This window comes from Psammomys obesus, unplaced genomic scaffold, assembly GCF_907164565.1.
Source record: "Psammomys obesus unplaced genomic scaffold, mPsaObe1.curated_primary_1811, whole genome shotgun sequence".
Classification (NCBI taxonomy): domain Eukaryota; kingdom Metazoa; phylum Chordata; class Mammalia; order Rodentia; family Muridae; genus Psammomys; species Psammomys obesus.
This window is the reverse complement of record NW_026585987.1, coordinates 7,683,798-7,701,768: the sequence shown is the minus strand read 5'-3', so window position 1 is coordinate 7,701,768 and position 17,971 is coordinate 7,683,798. Positions and strand designations below refer to the sequence as shown.

Genomic DNA, 17,971 nt, shown 5'->3' with positions numbered 1-17,971 from the left:
AAAAAAAAAAAAGATGTTTAAAATCTCTAAATACCACATTTCTCTAAAAAAGATAACCAATAAACAGGAATAGCATAAAAAGATGTTCAACATAATGTTTCAATACAAAAATTAAAATCACAACCAAACATGAATACCACTTCCCACATACTGCACAATAAAAAAGACTCACAAACAATGGTGAGGGTGTAGGTGGGCTGAGCCTCTCCTCTCCACTGACAGGTCTTAAATGACTCAGCCCTTTTGGAAAACAAATCTACAGTTCCTCAAAGCATTATAAACATAATTATCACTTGGCCATGCAATCTCACTTGTAGACACACCCCTCTAAAAAAGAAAATACAGAACCATATAAACACTTGAACAGCATTAATCAAAATAACAAAAAAAAAATTAAATAAGAAAATGTCTATGGAGTGATAAATGGAAAAATGAGGTTTATCAGGTAACAGAATTTTATGTGACAATTAAGAACAAATGAAGCACTGACTCTGATACAACACAGATGAACATGAAAACACTAGGCTGAGCAAAAGAAACCAAACACAAAAGACCTCACAGCGTATGATTCCCATGATAGAAAATATCCAGAACAGAGCAATCTCTGAGACAGAAAGCAGATAAGTGGTTCCTAGGAGCGGGGGTTAGGGTTGGGAAAGGATAGGAATAAAAGCTTAAGATCACAGAGTCACTTGAGAGGAGATGAAAATGCTTTAAAAGCAGATAGTGAAGAGCTGGAGAGATGGCTCCGTGGCTAAGAGCACACGCTGTTCTTCCAGAGAAGCAGCGTTCAGTTCCCAGCAGCTATGTTGGGCTCCTCACAACTGTCAGTAACTCCAGCTTCAGGGGATCTGATAACCCTACTGTCATGGGTACATACCCAAGCCCAGATAAACACAAATACATATATTTTAAAATAACAATTTTTTGATTAAGTTTTAAAGAGGGGGCTGGAGAGATGGCTCAGAGGTTAAGAGCACTGTCTGTTTGGTCCTGAGTTCAATTCCCTGCAACCACATGGTGGCTCCCAACCATCTGTAGTGAGATCTGGTACCCTCTTCTGGCCTGCAGGCACACATGCAAGCAGAACATTGTATACATAATAAATAAATTCACCTTTTTTAAAAAAATGAAAATAATATAGATACACACTTTAGCTTAGGGGTTGTTTGCTTGTTTGTTTGTTTGTTTGTTTGTTTTTGAGACAAGGTTTTTCTATGTAGCCTTGGCTGTCCTGGACTCGTTTTTGTAGACCACGCTGGCCTTGAACCCACAAAGATCCACCTGCCTCTGCCTCCCAAGTATTGGGATTAAAGGTTGGGCCACCAAGTCAGATGGGCCTTGAATTCTTAATCATTCTGCCTGCATCTCTGCAGTGCTGGGATTATAAGCATGCACCACCACACCTGTATAAAAAGCTATTTTTGAAGAAAACAAGATTCAAACCCTTCAGACAGCTCTTCTCAACCTCTTAATCCTATACAGTGAAGCATACTCAAATCATTATTCTTCCACTAGAAGCTGGGTTAACTTGATCGGATCCTCATTTGACATGGCTTTTGAGGAAGCAGAGAACTTCTTGAATAGCATTTCTCCATACTTAGTGAAACTTTACATCATCAAGATATACAATTCACATACAAGTTATCTTGCCAGATGTGTACCACAGTGTAATGTTGGATATTTACACACTGAAACAACTTGTAGGGGGCTGGAGAGTTGGCTCAGCGGTTAGCACTGTCTGCTCTTCCTGGGGTCCTGAGTTCAATTTCCAACAACTGCATCCTGGCTCACAACCTTTTATACTGGGATCTGATGCCCTCTTCTGGAATGCAGGTGTACATGCAGATAGAGCACAAAAAAACTTGTAAGATGTAGCAGTTACAGCCCCCACCCCATCTTGCATTTGAAATATGCCTCATACTGTCTACATACACTAGTCTGTCTTCCCTAGAATATCTTGATCACCGAGAGTAAAGAAACTGGCGAAACCAAGACTGGTGAAGTGCTGAGTGGATGAGAGCTAGACTAGGCAAACATAAAGACAAGATCTTACATCACACATTAAAAAAAATAATAATAATAAAATAAATCTGTAGCCTCAGCACTTGAGATGCAGAGACAGGAGGACTGCTGCTGTCAGCTGGGCTCTAGATCCAGTGAGAGACAGACTGAAGGCAATAAGGTAGAGGTCAACAGAGCAGGGCACATGATACCTTCCTCTGGCCAGTGCATACACACAGGTACATACACCAGACACCACACACGCAAACATTTAAAAAGAAGGAAGAGGAGAAAGGAAAGAAGAGTCCCTACTATCATGGTCCATTTATAGCAGGTCACAAGATGTTTTTTGAACAAGATAAAACCACTGCTCAGGGGCAAAAAGAATTTGAATGGACAAGAAAGGCCTAACTGGCACTGAGGACTTGAAATGGCCAATGCCTTTGCAAGGTAACTGTGGCAGAACCATCCTACCAGAGTGGGATGATAGGAGTTCCTGAGTCTCTAAAGCAAAACTGAAAACAGATCACATGTGGCATGACTCAGTGAGACAGCTAGAGAGAAGCATGAACACTAGCAAGAATGGTCATTCTTTCATTCAACAGATATTTCTTGGGGGCATATCTGATGCCAGGAGCCTTTATAACCCCCGGAGATACAGCAGTGGTGGGACGTGTGAATGCCCTTACAGAGCGCTCATTCTGGGCAGAGAAGAGACAACCAACCAGCAGTCAAGCATGTACTGTGACAGGAAGTACTGTAAAGCAGCAAGCAGAGCAGTGGACCGACATAAAACAGCAGGAGACTATAATATAAGCAAAGATCCAAGTAAGACAAGAGGCCATCAAAAGCTTTGGGCATCATGCCATGTATAGGACAGACAAAACAAGGGCTCCATATGGAGCATTCGGGCTGAGTAAAGAAAAGCAGAAAGGCCAGTATAGCTAGAGAGATATGAACAAGAGGATAAAAGTCTAAAATCTCTGTGGAAATCAAGTCACGCTAGACCTCAGAGGCCAAGGCAAATAGCCTGAATTACTTACCAAATGAGAGTAATGAACTAGATGGTTTAGAGTAGAGACGTGACAAAATTGGATTTATAGTATTTAATTGTGTATAAATACTATTCAACTTTACAAATAAAAACATAAATTAATAAAGTGCCTAAATGCTAGCAATCCTTATCCTCTAGGAATCTGTTAACTAAAAAACTTTAAGATGAAATTTAAAATTATGTGCTTTAAAACTGTTCCAGCATTTATCTCAATCGACAACTCACTTGTGCCAATTTTTAGACATTATTACTGATCGAAAATCTTAGGCTAGGCATGATGGGCAAACCTGTAACCCTAGCATCTGGATGGCAAAGGCAGAAGATTCACAAAGAGATTCAAGGCCAGACCTGGCTTAAAAAAAAAATCATTTTCCCTTCCTCTATAAACAGGAGACAGTTGGAAATGGAAATAGATTCTTGCAACATGTCTCTCCTTCCCCCTAGTGCCCATTTCAGAGAACAAGGCCTTGACATAGAGCACAGTGGGCTCACACTGTGGACTCTGGGAGAAAGCTTCTAGCATCCTCTGCTGACAGAACTCTGTCGGTGTAATGTTTTTAAATATTAATTATCCTCTTAAGTTAAAAGTCAGTAAGCTTCCTCACATTGTTTAAAAAAAAATAAAACAACTCTTCAAAGCCAGCCTCAAACTAAATGGACCAGAAAGCAACAATGAAACAACAGGAAGGGCAGGATGGGTCGGGAGGTAGAGGGAGCTGCCGCCTAGCCTTGGGACCTACACTCAATCCACACGGTGGTAGGTCAGAGCTGACTCTGGAAAGTTGTCCCCTGACTTCCACATGCCTTTGCTTGCACACATGCACACAGGCATATACGCACAGACACACATACACAAACAAATAAAATAATTTTGTTCAAAAAAAGAAGACAACACTGACAAAGGCCAGCATCGTTACATTATTTATGGTGACCCCTTACATAGTTTCCATGAACTGTTTCATTATCTCATCACCTAAAAACTTAGTGAGAACTTTCAGCACTTTTAATTCTCCAACCTTACACCCTGCATGAAGGAGGGAGACTGACTGATACAGGTGGCTGGCAGTGACCAAGGCCAAGGGGATGAAAGGCTTCAGACCAGAAAACAGAGAAACACAGTGGTGGCCCAAACTTGGACTCTCTACCACAGAACGTGCCAGCCAGGGAGTCAGACAAAGTTCATAGAAAACAGGTGCTCTCAACTCAAAAGTCACTGTTACATTTAGCCTTTAGTTACAGTCATAAAATTCAAACTTGTAATTTTCTGTAGTAATGTGAAACAGGATAGCAATGAAAACAGGAGGACAATGAAACCCTCAATAATTCCAAAGTCTCCATTTAATTGCTCCTTCACCTTATAAAAAACAGGATTATGTACAAACAGAAATTGTTTTTAAAAAAATGATTTTTCAACTCTTTTCTGTGACATTTCCCATGAACTATTATTTATTCAGTTCCAAGAAAAAATTTTAAAAAATGCTCAAATTCTATTTGAATGAATTCATTCTATTTGAATGAATAATACCTTCCAGATATGTAAAGCTGAATTTTAAAAAATGAGTAAAAAGCAAGTGTGCCATTAAAAGAATTAATATATTAACATTCCCAGTCCATCAGTTTAAACAGTAACACTACACACGCGTGCTAGCTAGCTGCTGAAGGAAATGCACGTATTTAAAGGGGCTGCAGAAGTCACTCACTTGGCAGAGCCCAACACGTTCAATGAGGCTGCCAGGTCCAAAGGAAACTCCAGTTCCCCACACCCAACAAGGCTATCCAAATATCCTGAGACGGCTCAACAAGGACTACAGCAGGACTTCTGGCAGTTAGATAAGGGCCAGCATTCCTTGGGTTCTTGTGAAACTGGCTCTCATCTACCAGGAGAAGTCATTCCCCTCACCTGCGGCAACAAGGACATATGGTTACCTGTGGTGCCCATTAGCATACCAAAGCTCGTGCTGGCCTCCAGACGCGTTTGGTGTTCCCTCCCTCACATCTACGAGAAAAACCTTCCCCTTAACCATACCATGAACAGTCATGTCTTCAGTTCATTCAAAGGCCCTGAGTTCAATCGCCAGCACTGCAAAGGAAGGGAAAGCCAGCCACCAGGGTTCAAAGCTGTGGAAGGGGCAGGAGCTTTTAAAAATTCCAGGGCAGTGTGGGTTATATAGCAAGATGCTGAACAACAACAACAACAAAAAAGGTAATAAAATGACAGTTTAGGGCTGGAGAGATGGCTCAGCAGTTAAGAGCACTGACTGCTCTTCCAGAGGTCCTGAGTTCAACTCCCAACAACCACATGGTGGCTCACAACCATCTCTAATAGAATCTGATTTCCTCTTCTGGTGTGTGTGAAAACAAAGCATTCATATAAATTAAAAAAAAAAAAAATTTAAAAAGACAGTTTAGTAGTGCAGTTTATAGTGTCCTAAGCACTATGTGCTCCGGTGCTTTTCTAAACCCTCTTTACAAAGTGCCCAGACTAGAAGGACACAGGAACATGGCTTATTTCTCCTCACTCTACCTTACGATCATTAACTACTATATAACTATATTTAAAGAAGGCAGACATCCTGGTTCCTAAAGAAACATGTTCACTTAAAGAACAGAGAAGAGACAAAGGCAAGAGATAGAGGAAGGAGGAGAAGTGGGAAGGAGCAAGGGAGAGGGGAGGGGTATTTGTCTAGGTGTGGAAGAATAAAGGTCTGCCTTTAGAGAGAGAGGAGACAGATGTGGCCCATAGAATAGAGGGAAACCCCCCATTAGGATGAGGTATTTAATTTTAATTGGGCTTGTTAATTATGTGAGCCAAAGGGGGCTTTTGATTGCTGAACTTCAATACTTTGATAGCTGGACCTTGATAGATAATCAACCTCAGGAGAAGGAAGTGGCCAAAATAAGGGACCAGACCTTGGTCGCTAACTTTAGGAATGTGATCTAACGGTTTTTTAGCAAGGCAGAAAACCAGGGAAGAAGAGCAAAGCCTGCCAGGGCCATGTTTGCCATGTTCAAGGCTGGCTAGAGTCCCTTCAATCTCTACTTCCATTTGGATACATGATTTAAGAAAAAAAAATGCTCATATGTCATAAAATTATATTTTAATATAAAAACAAAAAACATTCAATTCATTTGACCCCACTCAAAATGGGCTGGGTCCTCCCATATCAATCTCTAAAATCTCCTCCACACTTGCATACACCCAGACTCACCCACAGCTACCTCTTCTCTGATGACTCCAGCTTGTGTCAACTTGACAGAAAACCAGCCAGCCCAAAGGGGAAGGCAAAACAAAGGTTAATGAACACACAGGATGGAAAAGGAGCACAAGGGGTTGTATTGGGATCAGCTGAAAACCAGCAGGCTCCTTTGTCAAAGAGGTTTAATAGGCAAAAGACAGCGACACCTGTTATTCAGGGCTTCTAATTTAGCCTATTCTGATGGAAGATTTAGACATGTCCATAAAAAAGAATTGAGGACTGAGTTGCACGTTAGTTGTAGAAACAATGGGGCTACCATAAAACCTCCTTTAAAAAGGCTAATCAAATTCAACTGAAGGAAAGTTATTTGCTTCTATAACATGTTTCATTGATTTATCACTTTAGCTAAAGGAAGCATTTAAAATATGCATTCTCTACTGAGACCTCTTACTGGAAATGGTTCTGTATGACAAATACAACAAACAAAGCAATCTCTGCCTTCATTTCCCAAAGAAGCATTTCAATGACTTTGCAAATGAACTAGACACATATCTAGTTACCTTCACAAAAGTAATTTCACTAAGCCTAGTTGTATAGACTGCTCCCTTAATTCAAAGAACTGCAAAGACTTCACTTCTGAAGAAAATAATCAAACAGCAAACCAGACAGACATGAGAGAATTCACATTAAATTCTTGCATGCTGGCACAGAAACCAAACCTAAGAGAGTGAAGATTGCTTTAGAAGGCACAAACTGTTTTCTGTACTTTTATTTAAGACAGAATCTTACTATTTTGCTCAAGCTTGCCTCAAACTCATGACCCTACTAGCACAGAGTGAGAAAAAGAGAGCAAGGGAAACTCTAGATCAAATTCATGCTAGGCAACCACTCTAACTGAGCTGTAGCCCCAAAGTAGCTGTCTTTGCATTCATTTTTAATACTGAATGACACATTGTTTTTGTATATACAGTCTTTTGTTCCTTTGGAGAAAGTAGCTTATGTTCAAAAAGCACGAATGACATCAAATAAGCATATTACCCATAGACATAAACACATTATACATTATGAAAAACAATGTCTAAAATGCTTAAATCCAAAGATAAGATTTGCAACTACAATAACCAAGAATCCAACATGGAGTATAGATACATGCTTGTGGTACAGATCATGCTTTACCTACTGTTATCCATTCATTGTATAAGAAGCATTAAATTTTAGCTGGAATCTTGGTATCCAAAAATAAATACTATACTTCTCAAATGAAAGACTTAGGTTCAAAATAAGTAAGTAACCTTTTTATCTCTTCTGTCTGCCTGCTGACAGGTCTACAAAAAGTATGACTATAGCTTGAACATCCATCTTACAGCTCAAATAATGATGACAGAATTTAAAAGGAAAAAAAGTAATTATCTGTGATATACAGAACCTACAAACTGATTTAATGTCTGACTCATGGGGAAAGAAGATTCCTATCTTTGTTAAACCACTGTTACTTAGCATTTTCTGAGGCAACAATGTACTGACTAGTAAAATAGGTGGGCTACGTGCCACAGACCAGCTTCAAGGGACCGGGTAATGTTAAATATCAAGTGCAGCCCGGGTGTAAAGAGCAAATCTATCATTTCATGGCTAGACAAAAGTAAGCAAGTAATGAGCTAATCAGTTCATCTCTGTGCAGAAAAAAGAAAATAGAGGAATGTTCAGTGACTGTACTGTCTTTCTTTTAGGCGCTGAAAAGTCTCATATTTTCCTTCATATTCAAATACATCAAAGGCTAGATTTACTAATGTCAAGTACTATTCTTATATATCAGAACACACACAAACAGATATGTGTGTGTGTGTGTGTGTGTGTGTGTGTGTGTGTGTATAACATATAGGAGAATCTCTGAATTTTTTAAGTCTGTGAACTACATGTTATTCAAACAAAATGAAGTCATCTGGGTAGGTGAATTAGTCCCTTTGGTTTAAGAAAAAACTAATATTGATTAATAATCTGACTTCAATGTGGGGTTGATCATTCCAGCTTTGTCTAATTAGCAAAAACTGTCTAGACCAGCAAACAGTAACATAATAGTTAACATTTCAATCTTAATTTTAAAGAGAATATCCATGCAGCATTGTTGTTGTTTTCGTTTTTTATTCTTGTGTGTGTGTGCGTGTGTGTACATGCGCGCACGTGTGCACACCGAATATTGTATTTTAGAGACAAGGTCTTAGTACACAGCCTTATGTGGCCTGGAACTCACTAGACTTAAAACTACTGATCTTCCTGCCTCTACCTCCAAGTGCTGGGACTCTCGGAGGCCAGAGGTCATCAAATCGCTTGGAACTAGAACTACAGATGGCTTAAGATGCCATCTGAGTGCTGGAAATCAAATCAAGGTCCTCTAGAAGAACAGCAAGTGCTCCTAACTGCTAAGTCACCTCTCTAGCCCCTAGACAAACCTTTTTTTATAAAGGAGGGAGGGTGTCAATGATGGCAAAAATTTGATGACCCCCCTAACCTTCTACCTCACCCCGTGAGGGCACAACTTGGTTTCCCATATTCTGTATTAATTTTATCTTCATTCTTTTGAGTTTGTGCTTTTCTTTTTTTAAACTTTATTTATTTTCATTTTATGTGCTTTGGTATTTTACCTGTATGTATGTCTGTGTGAAGGTATCAGATCTTGGAGTTACAGAGAGTTGTGAACTCCCATGTGAGTACTGCGATTTGAACCCAGGTCCTTTGAAAGGGCAGTCAGTGCCCTCAAACACTGAGCCATCTCTCCAGCCCCGAGTTTGTACTTTCTTATACTACTATATCAAATCATTTTGGAATCAAGTAAGATATAAAATTAATCAATAGTACCTAAAAGTTATTCTATGCCATGTTGTCCCAGTGTGTCTTTTCATCTGTTCTACATCTCTGAACTTGGCTGCTTTCTATAAAATAAAACAGTGATCTGAAGATTTCTGAGCAACACACGCTTAAGTTACATTCAGAAATCCACAGATGAAGTGCCCCACCCTGCTCCTGTCCTAAGGAGCAAGTACTTTTGCTGGGGCATGATTTGTACTAAAGAGAGTTTAACCCTTCAGCAGTGAGAAAGTACTGAAACAGATGATCCTGCAGCAAAGGTGTTATAATAAGGGTTAATACTGATACAACCTATTTGGTTATAAGGAAGAAAGTTTATTGTGGAAAGGGGGGAGAGAAGGAGGGGTGTCCCAGAGAAAGAGGGAGAGAGAGAGAGGGAGAGAAACTGAGGAGAGAGAGTACAGTGGCACCAGCATTATAATATATAAGGAATGCCACAGAACAGATCTGGTATAAAAGAGATTTATTGTGGAAAGTGGGAGGGAAGCAGAGTCTCCCCAGAAAGAAACAGAGAGACAGAGAAAGAGAAATGGAGGGAATGAGAGAGAGAGAGCACAGTGACGGCATGTTCTTTATATCCAGCACACACCTGGGGGACACCTGGCACAAACATGGCAGCGGCAGGTGATTATGATTAACTCAGAGGTTGCTAGGCAACCCAGAATCAGGCTAGTGGAATAAGTGGTCCAGCTAAGAGAAGTCTACAAGAGAGAAACAACATTTGATCTCTTATGTGCTGAATTTATAATATGGAGCCTAGAGCTTAAATATGAACAAGCTTCTTGAGAAGTCAGAAATTAGATCTTAAGCTAGACTGTACAATACCACTCACTAGCTGCCAGGAGTGAAGAGTAGTTACGAGGGCAGGAAGTTGCAGGAAACTACCCAAAGACCAAGTAATAAGGGAGGCAATTAGAGGTCCTTAGAAAATGCCCATGACCAGGTAACGCAAAAAAATGTGAAGTAGCAGCAGAATGTAAATACCACTGGGGTTTGTCTACTTTGTGCCCTGTGTGTCCCCATGACTAGAAAGACCCTGCCTCGTAGCAGGTGTTCAAAGAATGTATCTCCTGAGTAAATAGTCAAGGGACACGCAGCAAACCAAGAGCTCAAAGAAAAAGAAGGAAGAGTTTGCAGGCATAAGCCAAACGTGTTCCATATTGCAGAAGTGGTAGACAGAGACCTGAGAAAAGATCTTTGGATTTAGACATTTTTCCCCTTTTAATTATGTTTTGTTTTGTTGTTGATTTGCTTTCTTGGCTGGACTGGAATGCCCTGTCAGCCAGGCTGGCTTCAGACTCAAAGCAATCCTCCCATTGAAGTTTCCAGAGTGCTGAAATTACGCCACCACATCAAGCTGGATTTGGATACTTAGAGTGTCATCGATCCCTGTGAGGAGTCTTAGTGACAAGGTGGAAGCTGATAGCATGGACTTAGAGATAAACAGCGAAGATGGAAACATTTACTGCTTCTGAAAGAGAAAGATGATTAAAGAATAATGTGGAGAAAAAAGCAGACTATAAAAAGATTTTAGTGTGCTCATAAGTTTAGGACCAAGAGTAAATAAAAGAGGAAAGAGCTAAAAACAAAAAAGGAGGAAAAGAAGATTCAAAAGATTGATGAAAAACAAGAGAGACAAAAGTAGGAACTCAAAGGCACTAGAGCATGCTCAAATGGAACACCTCAATTATAAAATGTAGACAGCATCCTGGTAATACAATTTCTTGCTGGGTAGTGGTGATGCATGCCTTTAATCCCAGGACCCAAGAGGCAGAAGCAGAAGTTTGAGGCTAGCCTGGTCTACAGAGAGAGTTTCAGGACAGCCAGAGCTACACAGAGAAACCCTGTCTCAAAAAAACAAACAACAATAAAACAAATAATTTCTTATAGTTTTGCTGATTATTATCTTAAAACAGTTTCCTGATAAAATTACCTGGAATATTTGAGTTCAGTATTGAAATAGAGGCTAAATACTGCTACACAAAGCCAGGTATGGTAGAGCATTTTAATCCCAGCACTCAGCAGGCAGAGGCAGGCAGATCTCAAAGTTGAGGCCAGCCTGGTCTACAGAGAGAATTCTCAGGACAGCCGGCGCTATACAGAGAAACCTTGTCTCAAACAAAGACTGCTACACAAATTATCTGTAATGTAAATGTGAAATTATCCATCTATATCCTATATAATATTTGTGCTTCAGAGATAATTAGAATTCTTTTGGCTACGGCTCCATTTCTATTATTATCCTAAGAAGCTGTCATCTCAGATATCTGAATTAACACAAGAATACAGGAAAGTTATGTGCGCACTTAGAACTTTAAACACAGCATGATATTTCCACTCCTCAAATATGAAACTATATCAATCTGAAAACTGGAAGCCTTCATTTGATGTTAACACAATTTCTGATACTCTAAGAGAGCCACTGCAAGGTTACATTCCCATTCAGAGTCTTCAAGCTAATTGTTCATCCACCACAACCGCTATAAGCTTTCAGAGATTCTGTGCTATGAATGAAAAAGAGAAAGAACAAAATAAAACAGATAAAAGGAATCCCCCAATCCCATTCTGTCTCTTCTCCGAGGATTCCACGTAAGTCTCTAATAATCTTAATATGCTTTGCATTATCATTAAGGGTGCTCTTTTAAAATCCAGCTGTTACACATCACTAACAATCTTGCTTTGACTGCCACATAATTTTATACATTTATAAAATAGCTATAAACAGTTTAAGCTTACGATGGACTTTTTGAAGCCCTTAACTTAGCTGCACTTTGACTTTTCAGCACAGCTACAATTTGGGTTTATTCACACAGCAGTTCCGAATCAAAGGCCTCCTCTTCCTTATGAAGACTGCCAGACAAACTGATTTTCCCCTTTGTCTAGTATTGGGCCTTCCAATACTGACTCTGACAGACAAGCTGATTTTCCCCTTTGTCTAGTATTTGTTACTTCCAATCGTTCTTGCTAGAATATAACTTACCCCAGACCACACCCTAAAAATTGTAGCCATACAAGAATACAAGGGATACAGGGCTCAATCAAACTCTGCTCACCCTGACCACATTTCTTCATGCTTTCTGGATTTGTTCTAATCAACCTCATCTTTCACTACCATAAAAATGTAGCCCTGGGCTGGAGAGATGGCTCAGAGGTTAAGAGCAATAGCTGCTCTTCCAGAGGTCATGAGTTCAGTTCCCAGCAACCACATGCAGAACAGAACATTGTATACATAGTAAATAAATAAATCTTTTAAAAAAAAAATGTAGCCCTATGTGTTGGTCACATGAATTTCACCACCATATCTGTACTTGCATACTATTTCATGTATGTATCTGTAATATCCTTTTCCTCCTTTTCTCGGCCTTGCAGGATCCTAATAATCATCTCAATCAGTCATAATAAAATACCAAACGAGGTAAAAACAGAAATGTATTTTCTCATAGTTCTGGGTGTTAGAAGGCTATAATCAAGGGGATGACAAATTTGGTTTCTGACTGACCTGCTATATCCTCAAATAGCTGTTTCTTCCGGCCTTGGGAGGAAACTAAAGAAAGATAAGCATACACTATCTAGTGTCTTGTAAGGATCTATATAATCCAAGATGGCCCTGAACTTGTCATTCTTCTGCCTTAATTTCCTGAGGACTAGGATACAGGCCTGTACCATCCCACAGAGCTTAATGTCTCTTCACTGAAGAATGTAATTTCTATGGGCTCTTCAATCCATTTTAACCTGAGTCACTTCCTCAACACCCCACTTCCAAATACAGCCACCCTAGAAGTCGAGGCTTCAGCATAAGAATTCTGACCAAGGGGGCTGGAGAGGTGGCTCAGAGGTTAAGAGTACTGTCTGCTCTTCCAAAGGTCATGAGATCAATTTCCAGCAACCACATGATGACTCATGACCATTTTGAGATCTGGTGCCCTTTTCTGGCATGCAGGCTTACATGCAGGCACAGTACTGTATAAATTAATAAATAATAAATTTTTAACTTTTTCTTTATTATTATCATTTATTACAATTTATTCAAATTTGTATCCCGGGTTTGACCCCCTCCCTCATCTCCTCTCAATCTCACCCTCCCTTTCTCTTTCCCTACTATGCCTCTCCACTAGTCCACTGATAGGGGAAGTCTTCCTCCCCTTACATTTGACCCTAGCCTATCAGGTCTCATCAGGACTGGTTGCACTGTTTTCCTCGTGGCCTGGCAAGGCTGCACCGCCCAGGAGAAGGTGATCAGAGAGCTAGCCACTGAGTTCATGCCAGACAAAGCCTCTGCTCCCCTTACTAGTCCCCTTGGAGGCGGAGTCTATGGGCTACATCTGAGCGAAGTTTTAGTTCCTCTCCATGCATTATCCTTGGTTGGGGTATCATCTCTGCAGAGTCCCCAGGGACCAGGTTTTTTGGTTTTGTTGGTCTCCTTTTGGAGCTCCTGTGCCCTCCAGGTCTTTCTATCTCCCCCCTTCTTTCATAAGATTCCCTGCACTCTGCCCAAGGTTTGGCTATGAGTCTCAGCCTCTGTTTTGATAACTCAATCAGTAAAGTCTTTCAGAGGCTGCCTGTGGTAGGCTCCTGTCCTGTTCCCTGTCTTCTCCTGCTCCCGATGTCTATCACGTTTGTCCTTCTGAATGGGGATTGAACATCTTCCCTAGGGTCTTTCTTGTTGTTTAGCTTCTTTAGGACTATAGATTTTAGTATGTTAATCTTATGATATATGTCTAGTATCCACTTATAAGTGAGTATATACCATGTATGTCTTTCTGCTTCTGGGTATATCTAAAATATAATTACAATGATAGGTTAAAAGTAAAGAAATGCAGAAGAATATACCACCCATAATACAATAGAATCACAGAGCCTTTCTCGCTTCTTTGATTCTGAGACTCTTGGTGTTATGCATGTCAACATTAGACTGTTTACATTACTGTGATTACTGATACATTTGTATGTAGGCCTATCATCTTATGCTGTAATATCAATTTACCAAAATCTGTTACATTTGTCCTCTTCTGCCTTTCATTAGAGTCACTATTCTTGAATGATATATCAGGAGAATGATACTGGAAATGACACAGGTAAGACAATGTATTTTCAGGCGAGAACTTGAAAACAGTAATAAAATCATCTAAGGGCTGGAGACCTACCTCAGTAGTAGAGAGCCTAGATAACATAGAAAGACCCTAGGTTCAATCTCTAGCACCACAAAATGAAATAAATTTAAAACTGACTAAAGATAAACTTATCACATCTCTTTGTATGTTGTGTCTACGTGTAGAGTGATCAGTTCTCTCCTTTCCACCATGTAGTCCTAGGGACGGAACTCAGGTCATGAGGCTTAAAGGCAAGCCCCTTTACCGGCTAAGCCGTCTAGCTAGTCCCAGTCCGATTTTTATAATCACCCTGTGGTGGCAGGAAACTGTTCTCTATACTATTTTAAAGATGTAACTGCTCTAAATTCATACATATCCTCTGAGTACTTACTTCTTCTTCTCCTTCATCCTCTAATTCATCATCATCATCTTCCTCGCCTTCTTCACACAGAGGTGGAGGTAAAGGGCCAAGGATATCTTCATCCACAGTATTAACTGGTTCTCCTACCGTTTTAGGGGGTAAAGGAGGGCCAATTAACTCATCATCAGATGAATCAGAACTGTCTTCACTGTCACTGCTGCTTGTGTCCCTGAAAACACAGAAACAGATACTCTTTGCTTCTGCTGATGCAGACCCTTCACCTCTTGAGAGTATCTCTGGAGACAGCACTAAGTTCTCAGGAAATCCCACCTCTCCTATAATAAATAATTTCTCAAATAACATTACACTTGCAGTTCAAACATTATGTGAATAAATGCATTGTTTAAATATTTATCTTGCCTGGCATGCTGGTTCACACCTTTAATCCCAGCACTCAGAAAGCAGAAATAGGCAGCTCCTTGAGTTTGAGGCCAGCCTAGTCTACATGGTGAGTTCCCGGTTAGCCAGGGGTACAGAGTAAGACCGTTTAAACAATAAAAATAATTTTTTTGAAAAAAAGCAAAAGATTAAAAAAAAATTATGTCAAGAAAATATTTTTTTTAAAAAACCTTCTTCCAATTATCTCACTCAAGCACTAAGTCAAAGATAAAAGGGTCATAGCAACTCTCCCTTAGAGCTTCATGAAGTCATTATAAGAAGACAGAGAACAGCAGAATGTGGAAGAAAAACTACACACACACACACACACACACACACATACACACACACACACACACAATCATGAAAACCACTGAGGTAATCAATGCCTAACTGCACTTAATCCAATCACTGTTCACCGAAGGAGCAAGTAAAGCATTATTGTAGAACTCTGGGACACAAATCCTAAAACACAAAATATTTTTCAATGCTGAAAATATTCTCACTATTACATATTCTCACTAAGATCTCTATCAAATATCTACAGACATTATGAAGGCTACAACCATCTGATCCACTTCTATCTCTCTCCAAAGTGTTGAGCATCCCTAACTGTATAAATCTTTCAAATACCACATAAAGGTTAAAGTATCACTGACATCCCCCTCGAGTAAGTTCCATGAAAGTAGATATTTCTATTGTGTCCATTGCTCTTTGTTTGGCACCTAAATGGTGTTTGTTCACTCAACAGTTACGTGAGAGAAAAAATGGAATGTTTGTTTCCATCTAGGTTTAACACTAAAAGGAATACCTTCTAACATTCATGTCATCTTTACATAAAGAGCTAGGAACTCCTCCAAAAAAATGAAATATGCAATGGCAGCACCATGGGCCTTTTTTCTAAGCGGGCAGGGTAAGATGGGTTCACCATAAGGGTCTTTGCTCTGTTGAACCACTCTCCCTGTTGCACATTATGGCTGGCACCTCCTCAGAGGCTTCGGAGCACACCTTTCTGAGCTTTCACACAGCCCACCCATCACCATTAACCTTAACAACTTTCCTTTGTTTTCCATCATTACATAATGCTGAATTATTGTATGTGACTGGCTATTTAACTGTTCATGGTATGTTATCTCCCTTAATGCTCCTCCTCCAATGTGAGCATAATGAGAACAGAGCTCTTACTTGCTCACTGCTGTACCTCACTCCCTAAGAGTGTTTACCCACATAGGATGTCCAATAAATAATAAACATCTCAATAACTGAGTAACTTTATACTCAGTAATGTACACTGCCAAATTCTCTGCCTTATATTTAAAATCCAAATTCTCAGCTATATGAAAAGTCAGTTTTTTGAATGCAAAATTATCTGGCCAGTGAAAATGTTAAACTACAATGTTGATCCTGAGCAGCTCTGCTTTCACTGTGCTAACTTATCTAAAAGTAAGCATTAAATGGAAACTAAGTTGATCCATGCTAACTTCACGGTTCATTATCTAAGCCTAAAATTAGCTCCTAACTCCATTTCTAGCTTTTTACTTCTAATATCCTCAAGCCAAATAAATTATTTTTTAAAATATAACATTTTTCAGTATTTTGAAAACAAAGTCCACAAATTACATTTGAATTATAATTTTAAAAGTATGATAGAAAGCAAAATTCCATATTTAAAGTACCCCTTGACTGGGTATGGTGCCAGAGCAGGAGCTGAAGACTGACACACAGTACACACTGGGTAGGAAAACAGCTGAGGGCCAAGTCCTCCCTCCGTTTCCCCAGCAGACTGCTTATAAACAGACATCTGTAACTGAATGTTAACTGAGGTCTACAATACAACTTTCATTTAGTTCATAAGCAAAATTCACCACTTTTACTGTGATTTTGTTGTTGCTATTTTGTTTTTCAAGACAGGGTTTGTCTGTGTAGCCCTGGATACCCTAGAATTTTCTCTGTAGACTAGGCTGGCCTCAAACTCAGAGATCCACCTGCTTCCCAAGTGGGATTGAAGGTATGCTTCCCCACACTCAGCCTGTAATTTCTTAAAAGGAAAGGCAAATGACCCAGCAGTTTCCACCTTACAGATCAGATGTTAAGTACATGACATTCCTCTCCTAACTAAAGTGATAAGATATTCTGTAGTTTCAATGATACCTGTCATTCATGTCCATGATTTTTGAGTTTTGGTTTTGGTTTTTTTGATTGAAAAGGATGTCATATAGCCATTGAGCTCCTGAGCTTCCTGCCTCTACTTCATACGCTTGCATGTGCCACCAATGTCAGGGTCACATACATTTTCCTTTGTTTTTGTTTTTGAGACAGAATCTTACTCCATAGTCCTAGTTGGCCTGCAACTGACAAAGAATCCACCTGCTTCCACCTTCCAAGTACTAGGATTAAATCTGTGCACTGCCACATTTGGCCAATATACCATTTCTTTAAAGCCAATAAACATGGAAGTGTTTGGTGATTATCTTTTTCTAAATTGAATTTCAGTAACATTCCAGGCTTTTTAGAAACCATTATTTATATGGGATATGATGCTGACACTCCACACAGCACAAAGGCAAAAAAATAATAATAATGACCTAGTAGTTATTTAAGAAGATATAGTAGCTGGGGGGGGGGGGTACACCTTTAATCCCAGCACTCAGGAGGCAGAAGCAAGCAGATCTTTATGACTTCAATGCCAGTCTGGTCTATATAATGTTCCAGCACAGCCAGGGCTATATAGATAGACCCTGTCTCAAAAAGCAACATATATTTATTTCAAATCCTGTCTTGAAAAACAAAGCAATAGGAGCATAACGATCAGAAATGAATTCACATTATAAGAAGCAATTTACTATTATGTGCATACTAGGAATGACAGCACATGCCCATATTTGCAGTACTCAGGAAGAAGAGGCAGAGAGATCATAAGTTCCTGGCCAATATGTCTCTAGAAACCAAGAGCTGAGAATGTAGC

At 39.7% G+C, this 17,971-nt stretch overlaps 1 protein-coding gene across 1 annotated transcript in view; it reads right to left on the bottom strand.

Moving 5' to 3' along the window:
• The window catches only part of Wdr70 (WD repeat domain 70), a gene marked incomplete in the record, with an annotated part of 139,360 nt that overhangs the window by 105,011 nt on the left and 16,378 nt on the right, over positions 1-17,971 (bottom strand). Inside the window, 1 exon segment of the mRNA XM_055601069.1 lies at positions 14,599-14,797. Within this exon segment, the coding sequence (XP_055457044.1) occupies positions 14,599-14,797 (199 nt within the window).